Genomic DNA, 23,592 nt, shown 5'->3' with positions numbered 1-23,592 from the left:
TTACTTTTTTTATTCTACAAATAAATTTAAAAGATTATCATGATCTTGCTTGAAAAGTCTAAAATTCTATTTACAATCAAATCATTACTGTTTAATTATTATGATCTCTCATAAAAGATAATGATATATTAATCTAACTTGCCTTTTATTTTTCTATCTTATATTTTTAAGTAAAGTTTTGTCATAAGTTTCTCATTTTGGAAAGACAAATCCATAAAAGAACTTGTAATTGTAAGCTTATGCTTGTAATAATGAAAAGGAAAATTAATATTTAGTCAGTAAACCACCTTCAAAATTGTCGTTTACCTTTTTTTTTTTTGTATATTTATTTTTATGTTTTATTACATTTTATTAAATACTTGTCAACCTTAGAAAAATTTAAAACTTCATTAATAATGTATCAAATATTATTTTTTTAAAATTCCTAACCTAAAACTAAAACATTTCAAAATTGACTTGCATAGATTAGTGATTAAAACTTTTACCAAACACTCATTTGACACAAATTTAAATCATGTTGCCCCATCCCACAATATTATATATGAAAAAGAACACTTCAGGATTTTATTTGTAAGAACCATAATTATTACAAGATTATACTTGCAAGAACGAAAACACTTCAAGAAAGAAAAGATTATTGTACTTTAATTTTTTAATAATACAATATAGTTATCTCAAACCACATACCTCAAACATGATCATTTTTCCATATGATCTTAAAACCCTAATATTGTTGAGATTAAAATATGAATACATACCGAAATGACATCGAATAGATAATTGAGTTTGAATCCAACATCTATGACCCCTTTATTAGGATCTACCTCCTTTGTACTAATATATACCAATGAACAATTTCTGTTACATTAGATGATTGAGTCACTATTAAGCAGTCTAGTCAAAATCCATTGGACAGCCATAATTGTATTATAGACATTGTTATAATAATAAAACCCTTCTTAGTAGTCATTCTGGCCCATAAATATAAGCAAACTGGTCATGAAAACTTCAAAATTTCACTTGGATGATAATCTTCGTATATTACAGACAACAGAGGCAAATAAGAGAACTTAGAATACAAAAATATGCTTCTTACCTGAAGCATGAAGATCATTCCGGGAAGCACTCTCTAAACCTTAAAAATAAAGAATGAAAGTATTGCCCATGTTGGAGATCAGTCTATTTCTTCTGTTTCTTCTTTTTTTTGTTTTCTGTTTTGGTCTCTGTTCTTGCTTCTAAACGTTTTGACTGCTGCGAACGAATCTCTAGCAACTTCGACTTTGCATCTCGGAATAGAGCATCGGATCTTGAAGCCATCAATTGCTGAAATCGAAGGACACATAAGGGTGGAAAATAAGTTTTAGCCTTTTTATTAGAAATTTAAGTGATGATAGTGGAAATGCCATTTTATAAACCTTTAGATGATCCATTGCTGCAAGGTTGAAACCAAGAGTATCTTTGCATTCCTGAGAAATTTGAAAGGTTATGTCATTGAAATGGATCCTTAAAGTTTTCCAATATTTAAAATTTGTTAAGGGCTGCTAATTGCAGAACTGAACGTTCTTGTTCCAAGGGAATATGCAGGTTCAAGACGAGTATAATCCAAAGTACATATTTACCTTAACTCCTGCATAAATAATCTCCTTTAGAGCAGCCAACACTGGTCTGGCAGATGGGGTACTAATTAACTGACTATGATGTATCTGCAACAACAATGTAACAATCCTGCAAGCCAGCTCAACCTGTGCAAACAAGATATATTGTAACTAACAACAGTAAGTACCAAATGATGAGAGCTCAAATGCATAAAACATATGCTTTCGTAACATCGATAGCTTTAGTGTTTATCTCAAAGAGAATGCATGGTGTACATGACACATCTATTTACAAAAACATCCAACCATAAAGACATTTATAACGCAAGGTGGCCAACCTTGTCTGGATTTGAAGTCCAGTCCTTTGTATAAGAGAGCAGCTTGAGAGCATCTGAGAATGGTAATGCCTGGGCAGAGAAAAACTTTGAGTCAGTAAGATAAACAATAAGATGCGTAAAAAATGAAAGGTTCCTATTCATAATCTACCACAATCCTGAAGTGAAGTTCAATTTAACTTCTAGACAAAACAAAGATAGTCAAGCTTTCATATATGATTTTTCTTTTATTAATTGTGAGAAGCTGAATTACTAACTTGGCTAGTGACATGGCTGGAATATGAATAGAAACTCAATTTAAAGTTGCTGAATTTTCAGCATATGCGTGGTATTTGGTCCTATTATAAGGTAAATAATTAACTAAACAAGTAGAAAATCATGGACTGCAATCCTAAGACACACTTAATTACCAGTAAAGTCTGCTCCAGATCATTGGTGCTAATATTTGAAAGAGCACGAAGGACATAATCAGATGGGGACAACCCAAGCATAATCATATTTGGCTGGAATTCAGCAACTTTTCCTCTGGCTTTCTCATCCTGAGATACAACATAGTAAACATATAAATTGGAACAACTTTCTTTTTCTTTTCTCCTCTTTCCTTAGGGGAAGAGAAAATTATTAAAAGCATCAATTAATGAGGGTCAAAATACAAATTTGGCATTCAAAGATAGATACCACTTTTTTTCCCCAAACTTAACAAGCTAGTTAAAGCCATTAACATATCAATTTAGAACAAATGAACAAGGTAAGTGAAAAATACCTCATGTTCAGCTATTCGTTTCAACTCCACTTCCGCCACATCTAGTGCATCAATAATTGAATCAGTGGCTGTCAGGGTTTCCAAAGTTCTCTTCCCTGCTAATGCAACAGCTCCCTCCTCTGGAAGTTCTTCCTTTGGTATATGTTTGTCTTCAAATGTATTGTCAATGTCAGCCTCGAAAATTTCTTCCAATCTTTTCTCTTTTTCTTCCTGCACATTCAAGCAACGGTAAACACAAAAAGAGAATCCAGCTCTAAAGATAATCACAAATGCAGTAAGTAGAACTAGCTTAACAACAGCATTCTCCTTCCTGAGCCAAGAACTTCACTTTCGGTACACAGCAAAAACGTTAGAAAGTACCTCAATAAAAAAAGGCTCCTCAGTACGATCCCAACGGCGAATGGACCGGTCATGAGATCCTGTAACAACAAAGTCACCACGGTTGCTGACTGCAAGGCACCATACATCTGCATGATGCCCTTCAAGAGTTAAAAGCAACTCAAATTTATCGGCATCCCAGTACTTTACAAGGCGATCTTTCCCCACACTAAACATGTAATGTGTGTTGCGGACAAACTGAACTGCCATAACACTGATAAAATACCTCATCAGAATTGGTGATTAAAATGTTCAGCAAAAACCTCTAGCATTTCATGATAATTACCATCATACAAACCTGTCAGCATGAGCAAAGATGGATTTGTGGCAATCACCAAAATCCAAGCCCCAAATCCTCAAATTCTTGTCTGCGGATCCAGTTACAATCAAATCTCCGTCAGATGAAATATCCATACATAGGACAGGAAGTTTGTGGCCATATAAGGAAAGGAAAAATTTGAGCGAGTCCATAAAAAGAATCTGCATAAAAGGGAAAAGAAAATTGTCATTATCAAATAGGCTCATGATAATGCAAAACAAGTTGACTTGCAAATCCTAATTGATAAGAGGATAACACAATGTCATGCATGCTATAATGAAGTTAAATTGCAGAGAATGCTATTCAGTTTATTGAACTTTATTTTTTTTTTCACCAGAAGCTTCTATCAGAACATGTTTGGACAGAATCTGAAAACAAAAATTTTAAAAATCAGCAGATTTAATTAGCACACATTAGTCAAAATTTGTAAGACATGATAAGTGCAGGAGGGGATGCAATATCACTTCTAGCTCTCACATATAAAACATGGGATAAAAAAGGTTCCATACAGGGGGTTGAAGACATAGTGAAGAAGTGAGATGAAGGAACTAAAGTATAATAACCTTGTGTTTTACAGGTTGAGCAGAAAAACTACGTGATGCTTCCATTTACAAATTATAGAAAAACAATAACAGAATAAATTCACCAAGACAAATAAAAGTGGACAAAGAAAATTCAATGGAGAGAAGGATAAGTCAGATTATTTCTACCTTCACAGTGCAATCCAGCAACGCAACAGCAACATATTTAGCATCTGGGCTAACGGCAACCACTAGAACATCATCATTCATTTTCATTGTCCTTACATTTGATATAGTAAGGCATTTAGAATCCTGAAAATCAACAAGACCAATCTAGCATCACTCATCTGTCAACTCAACATGACAACTACATTCATAATAAAGGATGAGTTATACATTCCACTACATAATGTATAAAGGCAGAGCTAAACAAGCTGAGCTTTGAAGCGATAAATCAAAAGTTAGCCACTAATCCTGAAAATCAACAAGACCAATCTAACATCACTCATCTGTCAACTCAACATGACAACTACATTCGTAATAAAGGACAAGTTATACATTCCACTACATAATGTATAAAGGCAAAGCTAAACAAGCTGAACTTTGAAGCAATAAATCAAAAGTTAGCCACTCAAAAAATTTAAGGAGGTTGTGAAGGTAGGAGGAACACACTTGACTAGGTCTCTGCTTGATTTGGTATCCCCAGAACTTCACATCATGGTCTGCACTACCGGTAACAAAACCATTTCCATTTGGAATGGTAGCAATTGACCTTATGGAGCCGCCATGAGCTTCAACAACTTCACTGAGAGTACCACTACCAATGTCAATAATTTCAATTTTCCCATCCCTAGTGCCAACCATTGCATACTTCTTATGAGGTACAATTAGGCCACAGAGTCCATAACCAGAATCAATTGTTCGTAGGCAAGAACCAGTACTTGGATTCCAAATCTTCACAGCATTGTGACTGGTTGACATCAAAAGAGTATTGTCTGAACTAAGTGTGACACTTCTAACATCAGAACGGTGTCCTTGAAGCTCAATAGCGAGTGTTTTTGTACTAGAACCGCTTTCAATTGAATAAAACTCCAATAAGTTATTATTCAAAGACAATGCTAAACTAGCTAGTGAGCTCTTCGGAGTGACTGGACAGAAAGAGATGGAACAGATCTTTTTGCTGGCTCGAATAGTTTGAAGGAGCTTAAAAACATCAGGAACTGTAACAACCAAGACATTCCCAGCTTCTTCAGTACCATGATTTGCTTCCACATTATCAGTCGCTTCAACTCCCATTTTTGCAGATTTCTTCTCTTTCTTCCTATTAAGTCTACGTTTTGCTTTGCGCTTGGATTCAACTTCATCCAATACACGGAATATTTCAACCGTTTTTCCTGCTACCTGACACGCAAGCAAATTTCCAGACTTGCTAAATCTCACAGTTGCAACCCTATCCTTACTTTGCCGCTGAATTTCACCAAAGGGCTTTAGAACTTCCCACTTATTTTGAGTAGCTGACTCACCATCATTCCCAGTTTCAGGCCCAGTTTCATTCGCCATAGATTCTCCATTCATCAACTCATGCTTTACATTGTAGAATCTGAGTTCAAGATCTGCTGAACCAGTGACCAAGTATCTTTCATCTGGGTCAACATCAATAGACCAAATTTCACTATGATGGCCACTAATTATTTGCATACAATGCTGAGTTTCAAGATCCCACACTCTCAAAAATTTATCCTTGGAAGAACTAACAAGTTTTTTGCCAGAATCAAGGAAAACAAGGTCCGTGATCTGCAAGATGTAAAATGCAAAGACATTAAAACATATAAAAACAAATAACACGATAATTTGTTAACTATAATAGAAAAACTAACAAATGATAAACCTGATCACGATGCCCACGAAGGCGAAAAAGACCCGTCTCACCAACCACATCCCACAATATAACATCATTGTCTTTACTTCCAGAAGCAAGCAGAGATCCAACCTTATTGTACCTTAAAGCAGTCACAGCCCCCTTATGTCCATTCAATGTAGTCTCACAACTTCCTTTATCGCAATCCCAAATCCGTATACTACCATCCGCATAACCACTTGCTACCTGCAATTTAAATCTTTTTCTTTCATTCATACTTATTTTCATGAAAATCACGATAAATTCACCATCTAAAAACATTGTGAAAAACCTTGAGACTCAGTTGGGGTTGTCACTATTACAACTTACATTTTATAAAAGTTCCCAATTTATCAACGCGAAAACAATAACATACATGCTTATCATTCATCAAAATATTAAAAATAAAAAATTAAGGTTTTGCTTCTCTGAAAACTATAAAATAAAACGGAGCATTCATTATAATAATTGATAATGGAAGAGAAGACTAAATCTTTTACCAGTGAAGAAGGGGCGGAGGCGACACAGGTGACGGCGAGGGAGGGGGCACGAGAAGAAAGAGAAGGAGATAGAGTTTTAGTGCAGACGCCTTGACGGACGTGCCAAATACCGAGCTTCTCGAGAGCCGGAGCGAGTAGGTGCTTGCCTGAGCTGTCGTATGTGATATTGGATTCAACGGATGCAATAACACCGAAGAAAGCCGCCGGCTCGTACCTTAGGTAGGATTTCACCATGGTCCGCCGCCGCTGCTGCTGCCGCTCGGTTTGGGTTTTTCTTCAGCTCTTGAGGTTTAACAGTGTCAAGAGTTTAAGCAAAGGTATAGTTGTGTGTTTTTAAGGATTTTGATTTGTAAATGGGCCAATTTAAAGCCCAAGTAATTTAATTTCGGGTTTCAATATGAACGATGAACCCAATCTCTTCCTTTTTCGGGCTTCACATTACACTCAGAGATTACAACTTTCATTTTCTAAGAAATTATTATAAGTTTTTTAAATATTACATAAATATAAAACTTAGGTATCTATCACAATTTTAGCTTTACGTTTACAAAAAAATTAGTTTTGTCATCAAAATTTATAAAAATTAAATGTGATTTTAATTAGAATGACAGAGTTGAAATAGTGAAAAGTATGATATTATGAGTATAAATTTTCTAAATTTATAAAAATATTAAAAGACATAAATACTTTCAAAATAATATTTGTTACTTTATCAAATAAATAAACTTTTGGTAATTTCTTTTCTCTTTAATATACAGTATTTATATACGACAAGTAAGTAAAATAATAATAATTGCACCATAGTGCTTTTGAGATTTATACTTTAAAATTTTAGTATCATCTTATTTTAAATTCAGACAAGAGTCATTATAGCAAAAAATAGAGGAAATTTCAATGTTGTTTGAGGGATTCAAAAGCGACTTTAAATTAATTAGATTGAAAATTAACTTATTTTCACCACTTGAAGAATGGAAACAAAATATTGGTGGCCACTTCACCCCTTAATGTTATCAAGTCTTAGCTTATTATTTACTTTTATTATTAAAAGATAATGAGTCATTTCGTGGAACTCCAAAACATTGCCGCCCATCTATTAATTACCTCACTTTCAACCAATAACGCTGCCCTTTCCAATTTATTTTAATAATTCATTCATAAACTTATTGTTAAATACCAAGTTAATTTATGATATTTAAAATTAGATATAGATTTTAAATTATTAAAAAAAATTCTGAAAATGGATGAAAGCGGATTGCTAATCAAGCTGTGAATAGATGTGTAAGTTTAACCTGTCAGATGCATTATTTGCAATAAAAATAAAATTATTAGGTAACAAAATACTTTTTAAATTAAATTAATAAAACATTATTTAGGTTGTGTTTGTTTTTCTAAATATAACTTTAAAAAATAATTTATGGAAATAGATTTTTTTGAAAAAGTTGATTTTTTTATGTATAAATGATTTTGTGTAAAATATTCTCCATTTTGACAAAATTTTTGAAATCAATTTTCAAATTTATTTTAAGTGAAACAAACCTTATATTTATTACAAAATATTGTAAAAATATTTTTTGATAATCAAAATTTTTTATGATAAGATAAGATATTTTATATACTTAATAATAACAAATATCTAATTAAAAATTAATTTGAAGTTAAGCATATTATATTATATATATATATATATATATGAAAGGTAAGGCGAAGGTATAAAAAAAATTTAAGGATCATAATTAATTTATAAATTTTTGGAGGTGAAAAACCAATTTTATCATCATACAAATTCATAACTTTATAATTTTTTTAAAGAATTTGCAAAGCAATGTTACCTTTTTCTAATGATACCAAAAATTAACTAGGGTACTAATTTGGAGAGTGGTTTTGAACTGGGGGACCAAGAGTCGATACGGACCAATTGAATTGATTAAAAACTGATTGAAATGGTTCAATGGTTTTTTTTAAATTTTAATAAAATTTTAATTGGATCGATGAACTGGTAACCTGATTAGTTCAACTATTGATTCAGTTTTAAAAATATTGCCTTCGTTTGGTGGGGCCAAGGCACCTGTTTGCCCTACCAAATTTGCCCTGATGAAAGCGATAATAATACATTAAAACTTTTAGGATAAATGAATTTAAGTAGGATATAAACAAATAACCATATTTATATTCTAAAAAATATTCATAATTTATATTATGAACAATTTATCACCAAATATTGATAAATTTTAATATATTTTTATTATTAAAATGTTACTATAATTTTTCTAGTAAAATATTAAGAATATTACTTAAAATTTAAAAATATTATTAATGTTAAAATTTATTATTAAAGTAAAATTGTAATAATAAATGATTTTATAAAAATAACATTAATTATTAATAACTTATGTTTAAAAATATTGAAATTTATAATATTCGGGATTAATATTTTAATATTTTTAAATATTTATTAAAAGTTAAAATGAGAATTTTATTTTTTTAGGTGACTTTAGTCTCGTTGATTAAGAATTATGACTGTTTGATGATGAATTTCCATGTTAATTTATGGCTTCTTAATACATATTTGAATTCATTGGTCTTATAATTTTCTGCAGCATTTATGCTTTTGTATTAGCAACCTAATTTTGGTATAATATATTTGCTCTAAAACATGCTTCCGAATGGAGGGGAGTTCTAAATTGGACTTTGCTTTGCCAAATGCCCCATTCATACCCAACTAACCAAATTTAAAGAAAAAAAAAACAGCAAACTAAGTGTTGCTGTTTAAAAGTGATAATGTCTTCTTCTTTTTTAATTAAAAGTGATATTTAAATTATATATATTTTAATGTTAATATCTCTTGTTAGTTAATCGTGATCAATAATAACGCCTATCAATCTCATAAAAATACATACCATTGCCATATCATTATCTATATCAAATAATTCTAATATATATATATATAATGGAAATTTTAAAAGAAAAAATTATAATATATGATAAAGTAGATACCTTATATTTACGTCAAGTGATATTTTCACAATTTTTACATTTAATTTTCTATTAATTAATAAAATATATAAGTATTTTTTGCACATGTATATTAAAATATTAATATTCAATTTTTTTTGAGTAAAATATCAAGGCTTCTTATTATAATATTAAAACAAAACAAAACACCCACCCACACCTAGCATTCTCATAGTCACATGTGGAGATCCAGCTATAAGCAACAACATTAACACATGAAAAACATAACTCTTAAAGACAAGAAAAATAAATGAAGAGCCTCGATCAAAACAGAAGGGCAATTCAAAACACAGCAGAGAAAATCCATCTAGCTTCCCCTGAGAACAAAACTTAGCATCAATCACCTTTCTACAAAATTTCATTCTTTTGATAGATCAATACGCCACTGTAGACGAACCAGAATCAAACATCCACCGCAGGTCTCGTTCTACCAGATTCGTTACTTCTTCAGGTACGTTCTCTACCCAAAATTGAGGGCTTTCAAAGTTGAAACCTATTTGTGCAAGCTTATGAACAACTTCATTTGATTCCTGATTTGTGTGTCGAAAAGAAATAGAATTGAAAATTAGGGCCTTCATTTTAATTTCCTCAATATAGGTCCTAATCTCAGATCTATCTCGGGTCCCTTTTTGGATTTTTACTATGGTTGTTCTTGAATCCCCCTCCATTACTACCTCCCGAAAACCCATTTCTATCAAAAAATCCAACGCTTGGACACATGCTAAGGCTTTCGCCGAGAAAGCATCCACCACATGGTTGTTTACCACCACTCCACTACCCATGACTAACCCATGATTATCCCGGATTACAAACCCTGAACATGATTCACAAATTTGAGGTTTGAACATCGCATCAAAATTAACTTTTATTGTCAAATCATTCAAGGGAAGCCATTTCATTGTAGCATGTCTCGGTTTATTAGGTAACTTCAAGTTCACAAACTCTATCTCTTACATGAAACACTGAATTTTTGAACTGATATCTTGAATTGTTTGCCTTTTTCCTTATATGACAAATTTGTTGTGAGCAAACCAAAGGGACCATAGTGTTATTATTATTCTACCATAGGTAATATAACAATTCCTCTGTAGAATATATTCAAACCAATCCCAAAAATTATCATACTGAAGGGTTAATACCCAACTAAGTCCCAGTTTGTTCCATAACTCTACTACAGGACCACAAATTGTCATCACATATAGCATAGATTCTGGTAGCAACCTACATCGCGGACAGATAGGAGAAGAGGAAAATTTTTTACTGTAAAGGTTGTAAGCTGTAGGGATAAAATTGTTTTTTCCATGTAGCAATCTTAATCTTTGAAGGGATGTTTAAAGCCCATAGCTTTTTATAAAGTGCGCTCCTGTTTTGAGTGATAGTATTAGGGTTAGTTTGTTTGTTGAGAGCAGGGATTTAAATTGCGATCGTGGCTGTAATTTCGGTTGCATTACGTTTATCGCGGTTGCGGATATAGCGGATGCTATTGCGGTCATTGTGGGTATCGCGGTCGTGAATTTTAAAAAAAAATTCACACAACTTATTGTAAAATATAATAGCAGTTTCGGCAGTAGCGGTTTCGGACGGTGCCGCTACTGCTATATAACGGCCGCTATTTCGGTAACGGACCGCTATTTAAATCCCTGGTTGAGAGTCCTATAACCACTCTCAGAATACTCTCCTGAGTTTTCACCCTTCCAAGTAAGTTTATCTTCATCAACCGAATGAGACAACGAGATGCACTTAATTGCTGCAACGTCTTCTACATTAAACACTCTGGTAATTAACTCTATATTCCATGTTTTTTGTGTTTGTGTCTATAAGATCTGCTACCCTATTAACAAAATTATTAACCAAAGTGTTTTGTATTCTTCCTCTAGCCCAGCTAGGAAGCCAACTGTCCCTCCAGATCAATATGTTCATACCAGAGCCCACATTCCAACCCACCCCGTCCTCTAGAAGTTTTTTTGCTGCAAAAATGCTTCTCCACACATATGATGGGTAAGTTCCCAACTGAGCGTTCCAAATGGTAGTATTAGGATAGTATTTAGATTTAAAAATACGAACAACCAACGTATCAGATTTAGTTAAAAAATGCCACTCTTGCTTCGCAAGCAATGCAATATTAAACTTACATAAATCGCGAAACCCCATACCCCCTCGATCCTTCTGTTTACACAAATCATCCCATCGACTCCAATGCATCCCTCTACGCTTTTCACTTTTCTGCCACCAAAATCGATTCAAGATTTGTTCAAGATTATGGCAAAGGGTTTTGGGTAGAAAAAAAATAAGACATAGAGTAAGTGGGTAAAGCTTGAAGAACAACCTTTATGAAAATCTCCTTTCCCCCATGCGAAAGAAAATGAACACTCCAATTTTCAATCTTTTGTCTCATCCTATCGCAAATATATGAAAAAGGCTTCTTTCTTGCTTCGACCTACCAGAGTTGGTAATCCAAATACCGTTCCATACTAAAATATCTTCACACCCCTAAATTGTTCACAATCTGATTGCAACCATGATTCTCCAAATTCGAGCTAAAGAAAATGACAGACTTATCCAAGTTAATTTTCTAACTTGAAGCCCTTTCATACTTTTCAAAAATATCTTTAATCACCTAGCCTCCCCTTTCCGTAGCCTCACCAAAGATAATACTGTCATCGTTAAAGAAAAGGTGCGTCATTGATAGACTCCCTCTCTCTCTTCATTATGCCATCCTGCTTTGCAATCTTTAGTAATGTTGAAAAACATTTCGTACGCATTAAACATAAATATGGACTCAGAGGATCTCCTTGTCGTAATCCTTTACTAGGAATAAATACTTCATTGGCCTCTTTATTAACCATTACAAAGTATGAAACCAACGATATGCAATGCATAATAAGTTCCACCCATCTTGTATCAAAACCCATTTGAAGCATCATACCTTCTATAAAATGCCTTTCAACCCGATCGTAAGCTTTGCTCATATCGAGCTTCAAAGCAAATGACCCCTTTTTTCCTGTTCTCTTTCTCTTCAAAGCATGCATCAACTCATATGCCACCAAAACAGTGTCTAAAATAAGACGACCTGGAACAAATGCCCCTTGTGCCTCATCAATACAAATATCCAAAACAATATTCAATTGATTCGCAATGACTTTAGAAATTACTTTGTATAATACGGAGCATAAACTGATCGGGTGGAATAAAGACATATCATTCGCCTCATCAGTTTTTGGGATCAAGGAAATCTTTGTAAAATTCATCTCATGCAATGGTATCTCTCTATTCAAGGCTTGTAGACAAAATTGTTTAACATCCTCCCCAATGATATGCCAAAATCTCTAGTAAAAAATGGCTGGGAAACCATCATATCCCGAGGCCTTCTTAAAGCCCATTTCCTTCATCGTTTTCAAAATCTCATGGTCAAAAAATCCTCCAAAAGGGAATTATTCATCTATCAGGTCACTGTAGGAGTCAGCCCATTATATATAACATTCGCACCTACAGAACCCTTACTTTCAAAAGTACCTTTAAAGTAATTATAAGAAATATCTAATTTTTCTTCCTCCCCTTCACGTAACACTCCATCACCATCTTTCAGTTTCTGAATTCTATTAACTTTACGCCTAAATGAAGCATAATTATGAAAAAAATTAGTATTGTGATCACCATACCTTAGCCAATTTGTTCTGGCCCTTTTCTCCCAGTGGATCTCCTCTTTATCAACCTTTAAATTTAGTGCCAACTTAGCTTCAATTATTTCACCCAAAACTACATCAGCCACATCTGCTTCATACAGCTCATTGAGTTTATTTCAGAATTTATGAATGGCTTGCTTGTTTCATTTTACTTTCTAGTTTCCCATTTCTTCAACCTCTTTCCCATATTTAGTAAACGATTCGGTATACTCAACTAATTTGAATCCTGCCAAAGTTTAGTAATCATCTCCTCACACGAGTCTTCCAACATCCATGTTGTTTCAAATTTAAAATTCGGTTCCCCTGCTGACCTTTGACTTACAAAATTGAAAGCCTTAGTATCCAGTAATAAAGGGTTGTGATCTGAAATTGGGCTAGTGAGATGAGAAACGACATAATTAGGGAAAGTACTATACCAAGTTGCAGTAGCGACACCCCTATCTAACCTCTCACGGATGTTATTTGAAGCAAAATTGCCACGTTCCCATGTATACCATCTTCCTAAGAAACCCATATCCGCTAATCGGCATCCCTCCAACGCATCCCGAAAAGTGCTCATAGGTCGCTCCTCTTTTAGCCTCCCTTATTACTTCTCTTCATTCGACACAATTTCATTAAAATCACCCATGATCACCCATGGCCCTTCATAATTCTGGCCAAGTCGTTTCATCAAGTCCCACGATTCACTTTTTCTGTGACCCTCCAGAACTCCATAAAAGCTAGTGAAACACCACTTCAAATCCATATCAACATCAGTAATCGTTACATCAACATGGTAGTCACTAAAATTCTGCAAATCAACTGACAAACTATTTTGCCATCCCAAACTTAAACCCCCCCTTGACCCATTAGATGAGACATCAATGCCATTATATTAACCAAATTTTCTACGATTTTTTTCCATATTACTCTCATTTAGTTTTATTTCAATGAAGAAAATTATATGGAGACGATATTCTTTCAGTAACTGCTGAATTCTTCGAACTAACCGTGGATTCCCTATTCCACAAACGTTCCAACTTAATATTTTCATAATACTCAGCTGACCTATTCTACAGGTTCAGCCGTTGAAATTTTTTTCCATCACCCTTTTTTCCTTCATTCCCCAAATTCGACACATTCTCATCAGAACCACACCCATCATCAAAATATCTGGGACTTATTTTCCTATCTACAAAATTAATGGGCCGATTATCACTCCCCATATTAGCATTCATTGCTTCAGATATGTCTTCATTCATACAAGGAAGTTTTGACTTTCCAGCCAAATTAATGCCCAAGTTGCTGCCAGCATTTCTCATAAAATCAGCCATATTAATGTTCAGATTAGACTTTTATTTTTCCTCCATTGTAACTCCTGAATTACCTTTCCAATTAGCTCTTGTCTCGTAAAGCCAAATGCTACCTCCAGCCACCATCTTCTTCGCCATCGCTTTAAGAGAAATGTCCCATCCCATTGGTAATTCTTGGCTCCCCTTAACCATCTGGATAAGGCAAAAGCTTTCCCCATGACCTAGCCTGCCACACAAAAAGCAGAACGTGGTTAATTTTTCATATTTAAACATGGAAAAAAATTTCCTTTTTCTTGCCAATTATAAGCTTATTCTTCCATTTTAGTGGGTGCCAAATGTCTATCAAAACCTGGATTCGCATAAAATTTTTTAAACTTGCTGCCACAACCTTCACATCATATTCATACAGAAGGTTATGTATTTGCACCTAGAAAGTCAATTTCAACAAAGGGACTTTTAAAGGACCAGCACCGATCTGTAAAATATCAAACATTAATAAGTGATTGTTAAAGGTCCAAGGAGACCCCTGTACAACTCTAGTCATACAACCTCGCAATAAAAGCGAAAAAGAAAATATTTGTCCCTAATATCAGTAATGGTGACTCCACCAAGGGGATGCCAAAGATTTGCTAGAACATTATTATGGATTGAAAATTCACGGTAGTAGCCGTCAAAAAATGTTAAGAGTATGAATTAGAAATGTGTTAGCTAATTTCTGTTATTGAGCTAAGTCTATTAGCTGTTAGTTTGTTACTTCAGCAGTTAAGTTGTTAGCAATGACAGTTATTAATGTACTTTATAAATACCATAGTGTAAAATAAGAACAGATGATATACAAAGAATTCATTCATACTAGATATACTTTCTAGTTTTATATTTTTAATAATTGAGTTAGTTTTATTCTTTTATCACACAATACATTTACTCACCAAAGGTGTTAACATGGTATCAATCGCCTAAGGTGCTGGAGACTTGTGTTCATGGCCACCATGACTTCTACTGATTCTGCCTCTATCGAACATGGAGGTTCAGTGTTCACCGGTGCTAGGCTCGTTTACTCGTTTTCGCGTCATGAGACTGTCAAATTGGATGAGGGCACGTTTGTCCAGTGGAAGCAACATGTTAGGTTGATAGTTGAAGGATACGAGCTAATTGGTTTTTTAGATGGAACGGTACCTGCTCCACCGCGATTTGTGCAGTTTTTAAAAGGCTCGCTTGTTTTGAATTCGGATGCCTCGGCGTTTATTCAGCAAGACCGGTTACTCACTTGGCTACTGTCCATAATTAATTCCTCACTTCTTTCATCGTTTACAGAGGCTCGAACGATGTGTGATGTGTGGAACACCGCCACTTGTCTCTTCGCTGCCGTTACAGGTACAAAACTTTCCCAACTTCGTCATGATCTTTATTCAATGAAAAAAGGCAGTTTATCAGTCACGGAGTATATAGAAAAAATTAAAAACATAAGTGTGTTGATCGAAGCTTCCGGATCTTAGATCTCGGAGGCAGTGAAAGTAGAAATTGTGCTTGCAGGCTTACCTCAAGAGTTCGATTCTGTCATCACCCTCGCGTCGCTCTCGTCGAATCCTCTGCCGCTTTAGCATTTAATCGATGTGCTGCTTGAATATGAGAGTCGGTCGGTGCGTGTGGTATAGGATGTACCTTTTTGTGCAAATCTTTTAGAAGCTACTTCCTCGTAGGAGGGCTCTGTTCATGGTGATCGGTTCTCGTCTGGAGGCCGCAGTCGAGGGTTTTGAACCCGTCTTCAATGTTAGATCTGCGAAAGATTCAGACATTCAACCCAGAGATGCTTCTTCTGCTTTAATCATGGGTATGTTGACTCCTCATCAAGTGTACGAGTGTCGAACCTGGCGGACCATCATGTTCATGGTGCGTTGGGTCCGTTACCTTTTCTTGGATCTGTCTTAGTGGAATCGCAGGGTCCTTTGTTGGGAGAACAGGTTTGGCCGTGTGCTGAGCCTCTCTAGTTTTAAAATGATAGGGCTTCTAACCCATCCTTACAGGGAAATGATGGTCGATTTAGTTGTGGGCCTTATAAAGGTCAATTCGGTCTTGGGCAAGCGCCGTACCATGCATATAGGCGCACTAACGATGGGATGTTTAGGCCGATTGGACACTTTGATGGGCCTTTTAAGCCTAGGCCAAATGGTCTTAATTTTTTTAATGGATATTCTAGCCCAAGCCAACAGTTTAAGGGAGGAGCTCTTTCTTCTTTTGGGCCGTCGGTTCCTGCTCCACCAAATGGGTCGATTTTGAATTGTGTAGAATGTGTTCCTTCTCTGGGTCATGAACGAGCTCGTGGGGCTTCAGGTGTTGCTAATGTGTCTGGGTCGTCTGTTCCCTGGCGGACCAAGCCAAGGGCTCATGTAATAGCCCGTTTTTTAGTGGTGTCAAAAACAGTAGTTTCGGGGCCACTAAATCCGACGAGTAAGTTCGTAAATATTATTATCTAATATTTACAAGTCAAGTGTGATTTAAAAAAAAGGTTTTTGATTTGATAATTTATGTTATATAAGTGATTTATTAAGTTCAAGTGGTTTTAGAAAATAAGGTATCGGGACCTTGTTTTTATAAACTGAACTGTAAATATTTATAAAAATATTTACGGAGTGTCATTAAGGTGGTATTAAAGTTTCGTTAAGAAATTTTAACGTTTCGATGGTTAGTTAATTAAAAAGGATCAAATTTAAAAAAATACATTCCCGGGACTCCGTTCCCGTAAATCGAACTCGTAAATATTTTAATAAATATTTACGAAGCTATTTGTAGTTAATTATGTTTCGATTAAGTAAATTTGCTTGAATTAAAAGTAATTAGGTATAAGGACTAAATTGCATATAGGGAGAAAGTTGAATTATAGATTAAAGAAAATTTAAGGGACTAAATAAGCAATTATGCCATTGGCATTAAATGAGGCGATATAAGGATGAAGATATTTATAAAATTTAAAGTTAAAATATATATTGTAATATTAAATATTATATATTAATTATTAAGTATATATATTATATTATATTATAATGATAAAAAAAGGAAAAAAATAGAAAGAAAGAAACAGAGAAAGTTAAACGAAACAGAATAGAAAAAGGAAAGAAAAAGAAAAAGGGAGAAAGGAGAAAGACGAAGGGCCTTAGGGGTTTCAAAGTTTCAAGCTCAATTGGTTAGTTAATCTAGTCCCATTTTCTTGTAATTTTTTATTTTTGGAATCATGGTATTAAATACTACCTGACCCATGTCAAAATTTTAGAAATTATTAAGTTTTTAAGTGATGTTTTTTAAGTTAGAAGTGAAAAAGGATAAAATTGTAGAGCAAATTGTAAATTTTGAGTAATAGGGACTAAATTGTGAAAAATTTGAAATTTAGGGATTTAATTGAAATTAGAGAGTTAAATCTAGTTTAAAGTGAAAATTGAATGAAAATATATAATTGATTGTGAAGAAATAAAATTAGTCTTGGTTAAGGGACTAAATTGGAATTTAGACAAATGTTGAGTAAAAATTGAAATATGCAATATGAAATTGAATTGTATTGTATTGATGAATTTTAATTGTTTTAATTTTGTAGCTAACGCCTTACCGGAATCCTTGACTAAAAGGGAAAGATAAAGTCGATGAGGAATAGCTTAGAATTTCGGTTTGTATTTCTATAATCAATTTAATTGTTAATTGTTATAATTCAATTTAATGTATATGATAAGTGTTGAGGTGAGAATTATTGTGTTTTGCAATTGAAATGGATTGATTTAGTATGTGATGAATTTGTTGAACTTATATTGATTGAATTGGTATATATATATTGAATATATTGATTATTTGAATTGAAATGAATATTGGTTGTATTTGAAAAGTGAATTGAAACCCTATTAACTATATTGGGATGATTCAGATATAGATGGCATGCCATAGGATTGGAAGATTTCAGGGATTTCTTCGACTTCGAGTCGATGAGACACTGGGTGTCAATTTACTACTTCAGATTAATTCGATGAGGCACTGGGTGCCAATTTACTTCGGTTTAACCAATGAGACATTGGGTGTCAAATTATTACTTCAAATTATCCGATGAGGCACTGGGTGCCAAACTGGTGTGTTTTGGTTGGATCCGTGTATCCGTCCGAGTTCGAGTCATGTTAATAGGGGTAAATGAGTAATAAAGTTTTATAATTGATATTGAAATGGTATGATATGAGAAATGAAAGTGAAATAGTGAATTGAAAATAGAATGTGAAATATGTTGCAAATACATGGAATATATGAGTTATATACTCATGAAATGACTATGGAATGGATATTGCTATTGTATAATGAAATGTGAAATAAATTGTGAAAAGCTATTTATATAGCAAGTATGAGAATTGAGATATTTTTGAAACAAATGAAATATGATATGGTTTTGTAATAATTAAATATTAATATGCGTTTATATTTCAATTGTATATTTGTAATTTCTTATATTTAAATATTTGGATTATAGAAATACAATTGAGTTTATACTCAGCGTACGGTTTTGTTTCCGTGCACAGGTTATGTACTTAACTTTTGATCGTCGATTTAGCATCCAACAACGATCCCGAACTCAAATATGGCGATGTTTATCCTTTGTGTCGGCATGTACCTAGGATGTTTAAATAATAGTTATCTTGTGGTTTGATTGTAAATGAGGTTATAAGTTTAATTTTGGTTGGTTTTATACATATAAATATGTGTTTGTTTATGAAGCCATATTATGACATGATAAATTGAACTAAATCTAGATAGGTGCATGTGAATTTAATTCTATGTTTAAGTGCTCATGAACTAGGTAAATTGATTTGGATTTGATATGTTTATAATATGGATTAAAATGATGTTTTGATGTCTTGTTTTGATGATATGAAATGTTTAAAATTTCTATCTGTTTGATTTGTAAACTCCGGTAATGCTCCGTAACCCTGTTTTGGTGAAGGATACGGGTTAGGGGTGTTACAGCTCGTGTATACACTGGGTCCGACCCTTGCATTAGGCTTCCTCGTCTACCAGACTTGCATGTTTCTGATGTTTCTAACTTTATTAAGTCTCAAATTAATGCCACTCAATTCGATTCAAACTATGAAGGCACTAAGTCTTATATTCTTATGCTCGTTGGATCTACCACTTGGTATCCAGATTCAGGGGCTACACATCATGTATGTCTCGATGCATCTGCTTTGCATGACTCTACACCATGTTCAGGTACATCTTCTCTCTTAATGGGTGACGAGACTCCCACCAAGATATCGTATATTTGGTAATTCAGTTGTAACTACACAGTCTCAATTGCTTCGCCTGTCTAATGTTTTATGTGTACCTAATATCCAGAAGAATCTTCTGTCTGTATCTCAGTTTGCCACTGACAAATAATGTGTTTTTTGAATTTCATCCAACGTATTGTGTTGTTAAGGACATCGTGACTCGGGAAATTTTACTGAGGGGCAACATTCGTGATGGGTTCTATCATTTTCGGTTGCGTCTGCTCAGTCTGTTGAAGCTTCGACTCCTACTCATGTTGGTCTCCAGAATAAAGATGACAGTGGTGCTATTTTTTCTCTATGGCACAAACAACTTGGTTATCCCTCTGCTTCTGTTGTTAAGACTGTTCTAAATAAATGTAAAATTATTTCTGCTAAATGTTGCCTTGAAAATATTTGTACTGCCTGTCAAAAGGGAAAATCTCATAAGTTGCCGTTTCTCAACTCTACTACTGAATATAGCGATCTGTTTGCTTCGGTTGCCTCTGATCTGTGGGGGCCTGCATCTGTTGCATGTGGTCGTAATTGGTATTATGTGTCCTTTATTGATATGTGCACTCGTTTTACGTGGCTTTATCTTATTCGTCAAAAATATCAGGCAGTAGATTGTTTTGTTCAGTTTCAGAAGTTAGTCAAAACTTAGTTCGGGAAGGCTATAAAACAATTTCAGAGTGATTAGGGCGAAGAATTTTGAGCTTTCACGTCTGTTTTAGCAACTTAAGGGATTATTCATTGGTTGTCTTGTCCACATACCTCTGAGCAGAATGGGGTCGCTGAAGGCAAACATCGACATATTGTGGATATGGGTATCACACTTCTGGCTCAAGCGAATCTTTCTATGAAGTATTGGGGCTATACATTTTGCTGTGCTGTTCATCTCATCAATCGTATTCCTACTTCAGTTCTGAATGGTCAGAATCCATATAAGGCTCTTTATGGACAAAATCCCACATATGATCATTTACGTATATTCAGGTGTTGTTGTCACCCATATTTACGTCTATTTTTATGTCATATGTTGGAGTTTCGCTCTCAACCTTGTACGTTCTTGGGATATAGTCCTTAACACAGAGGTTATCAATGCCTTCTGCCAGATGGTAAAATCATTGTTTCGCGTCATGTTGTGTTCGATGAGCAGCGGTTTTTGTCTTCTTCGTCTGGTACAATAGGATTCATGTCTTCGTCAGAGTCTATAACAACTTTTGTTCCACTTGTTGCGAAGGTTCCTGCATCAAATTCAGATCATGGTTCTTGTTCATCACCCTCTCCCTCTGACACTCCTCTGGCTGAGGTAAGATTTAACACTGAGCAACAAAGATCTGTCTCCTTACCCATTGGTGATAGTAGTCCCACTGGTGATAGTAGTCCTGGTCCTACTGTACCGACCACTAGTACTCCATCTTTTTCACCTCCATCATCCTATCTACCTTCAACAAATACTCATGCAATGGTTACTCGGTCTAAAGCTAGCATTTTTAAGCCCAAAGCTTTGTCTGTTAAGGTTTTTGAGCCTCGCACGATTGAGGAGGCCTTTTCTACCACAAAATGGCGTGCTACTGCTCAAGCTGAATATGATGCTGTTATTAATAATTTCACATGGGATCTTGTTCCGTTACCACCGAATCACAAGGCAATTGGGTGTAAATGGCTTTTCAAAGTCAAGAAAAATCCTGATGGCACTATTTCCCGTCGCAAGGCTCGGTTATTTGCAAAAGGATGTTCTCAAGTACCTAAGTCTGATTTTCAGGAGACGTTCAGTCCAGTGGTAAAACCTGCTACTATTCGAGTCATTTTGTCTATTGCAGTCTCAAAAGGATGGCAACTTCATCAAGTAGATGTGAACAATGCTTTTTTTGAATGGCGATCTTATTGACGAGGTCTTCATTTAACAACCTCGAGGGTATGTCCCATGTGATTCTAGTGGCAAACCTTTGGTCTGTCATCTGAAGAAAGCCTTATATAGGCTTCGTTAGGCTTCGCGTGCTTGGTTTGATAAATTGAAGGCTTTTCTTCTTTCTGTTGGCTTTGTTGTATCTAAATCTGATGCGTCTTTGTTTGTTTGGGTTACCACTAGCTCCACTCTCTACGTGCTTGTGTATGTGGATGGCATTATTATTACTAGAAATGTCCTTGATTGTATAAGTAGTTTTGTTCAGCAGCTGAATGGTGAGTTTTCACTTAAAGATATGGGTGATCTCCATTATTTTCTAGGGATTGAGGTTACTCATTCTTCCGATGGGTGTCTTCATCTTTGTTAGAAAAAAATACATTCACGATTTACTTGACAGGAGTTCTATGTTGTATGCTAAGCAGTTTCATACTCTAATGGTTAGCTTATCTACTCTTTCTAAAGATGATGGCCATCGTCTGTGTGATCCTACCGAATACAGAAGTCTTGCAGATGCTTTACAGTGTGTGGTCCTAACTTGTCTTGGTATTACTTATGCGGTAAACTGTATCTGCCAGTTTATGCATACACCTACTACTGTTCATCTGGTAGCATTAAAACGAATTCTGCGATATTTGCGTGGAACAATCAATTATGGGATTATTTTTCATCCATCTGACCGGCTTTCGGAAGTTGGATATGCAGATGCTAACTGGGGGCTAGATTTTGATGATCGACGCTCTATGACGGGCTACTGTGTGTATTTTGGTCACACACCTGTCTTCTGGTGTTCAAAGAAATATCATGTTGTTTCACGTTCTATGGCTGAGACTGAGTATCAGAGTCTTGCTGCGGCTACCAGTGATGTCGCTTGGTTAGTCTCATTGCTACGAGAGTTACACCTTCAGAGTGTTGATCCACCTACCATTTGGTGTGACAACTCTAGTGCAGTTGTCGTTGCAACTAATCCTGTGTTACATTCTAAATTCAAACATGTCGAGCTTGATTTATTTTTCGTTCGCGAGAAGGTAGCCGATGGCTCTGTTATCATTGGTGAGGTTCCTGCATGTGAATAGGTTGCTGATATTCTTACCAAACCACTTTTTGTCTCCTACTTTGATCGATTTCGGAGTCTTCTTCGGGTTTTGCCTCTCGGAAAGTTGGGTGAATGTTAAGAGTATGAATTAGAAATGTGTTAGCTAAGTTCTGTTATTGAGCTAAGTCTATTAGCTGTTAGTTTGTTACTTCAGCAGTTAAGTTGTTAGCAATGGCAGTTACTAATGTACTCTAGAAATACCATAGTGTAAAAGAAGAATAGCTGATATACAAAGAATTCATTCATACTAGATATACTTTCTAGTTTTCTATTTTCAATATTTGAGTTAGTTTTATTCTTTCATCACACAATACATTTACTCACCGAAGTGTTAACAAAAAACAACCCACCAAACAAAAATCGAAAATATCCTGAGTTGATCTCTCCCACGGATCTATTTTTCCATCCTTCTCCTTCCCTATTTCCCTCTTCATCTTCCAGTTGAAGATATGCTAATGCCACTTCCATACTCTACACAAAACCCCACTGTTGTCAAAACAGGTTTTCTAAAGAAACCACCAAATCTTAAACCAAATGCTACAGGAAGGCATACAGTAAACTTAGATGGTTAATATTCAATCATATGATACTAATAATTTTGTATATATTAGTAAATATATGTTTTATTTTATACATTTTATTAACTGATAGAAAATTAAATGTAAAAAATTGTGAGAGTGCCACTTGGTGTAAATATAGGGTATGTAACTTGTTATATTAAATAAGAAATACTTATGATAATCATAATTATTTTTAAATTTTAATTAACCATCACTAACTCTATAAATACTACAAGTGTAATTTTTCTACATTATTGTCAAGTATATGATTTTGATTTAAGTATTTTATAAATTGACTTTATATCTTTTTCCCTTTTATATTTTTCCAGATTGTCCAATTGTCTATTAGTACTTAAAACTCTTTTGTTCAAAATATATAAAACAACACCAATATAAATTCTTTTTTTAGGGTAAATTCTTTTATTTATTTATGCTCTTCATTGCACACATACACATTATATACGA

At 34.4% G+C, this 23,592-nt stretch overlaps 1 protein-coding gene and 2 long non-coding RNA genes across 5 annotated transcripts; 1 reads left to right on the top strand and 2 right to left on the bottom strand.

The window, feature by feature from the left end:
• Positions 1-994: 994 nt before the first annotated feature.
• LOC105767900 (uncharacterized) lies at positions 995-6,603 on the bottom strand. The gene is made up of 12 exons (XM_012587469.2): positions 6,309-6,603; positions 5,800-6,015; positions 4,584-5,705; positions 4,101-4,223; positions 3,370-3,551; positions 3,054-3,285; positions 2,694-2,903; positions 2,341-2,469; positions 1,934-2,002; positions 1,620-1,742; positions 1,416-1,466; positions 995-1,323 (listed from the first exon to the last, which is right to left on the bottom strand). Exons 1-12 carry the CDS (start codon positions 6,540-6,542, stop codon positions 1,180-1,182), a joined length of 2,835 nt encoding a protein of 944 aa, XP_012442923.1. The 5' UTR covers positions 6,543-6,603; the 3' UTR covers positions 995-1,179.
• A 4,390-nt stretch (positions 6,604-10,993) lies between these two features.
• On the top strand, positions 10,994-11,542 carry LOC105767902 (uncharacterized). Its single transcript, XR_008195139.1, has 2 exons — positions 10,994-11,096; positions 11,203-11,542. It is a non-coding gene; the product is annotated as an uncharacterized LOC105767902 (long non-coding RNA).
• LOC105767903 (uncharacterized) lies at positions 11,209-16,251 on the bottom strand. Of its 3 annotated transcripts, none has more exons than XR_008195138.1 (5): positions 15,835-16,251; positions 15,472-15,698; positions 15,225-15,372; positions 11,453-14,521; positions 11,209-11,330 (listed from the first exon to the last, which is right to left on the bottom strand). It is a non-coding gene; the product is annotated as an uncharacterized LOC105767903 (long non-coding RNA). The 3 variants fall into 3 exon arrangements; XR_008195137.1 differs by having other exon boundaries at positions 11,313-11,543; positions 11,647-14,521; positions 15,835-16,204; XR_001125661.2 differs by having other exon boundaries at positions 11,313-14,521; positions 15,835-16,154.
• Between the last annotated feature and the right edge of the window lie 7,341 nt (positions 16,252-23,592).

This window comes from Gossypium raimondii, chromosome 4 (assembly GCF_025698545.1).
Source record: "Gossypium raimondii isolate GPD5lz chromosome 4, ASM2569854v1, whole genome shotgun sequence".
Classification (NCBI taxonomy): Eukaryota; Viridiplantae; Streptophyta; class Magnoliopsida; order Malvales; family Malvaceae; genus Gossypium; species Gossypium raimondii.
This window is presented reverse-complemented; position numbering and strand designations above follow the sequence as displayed.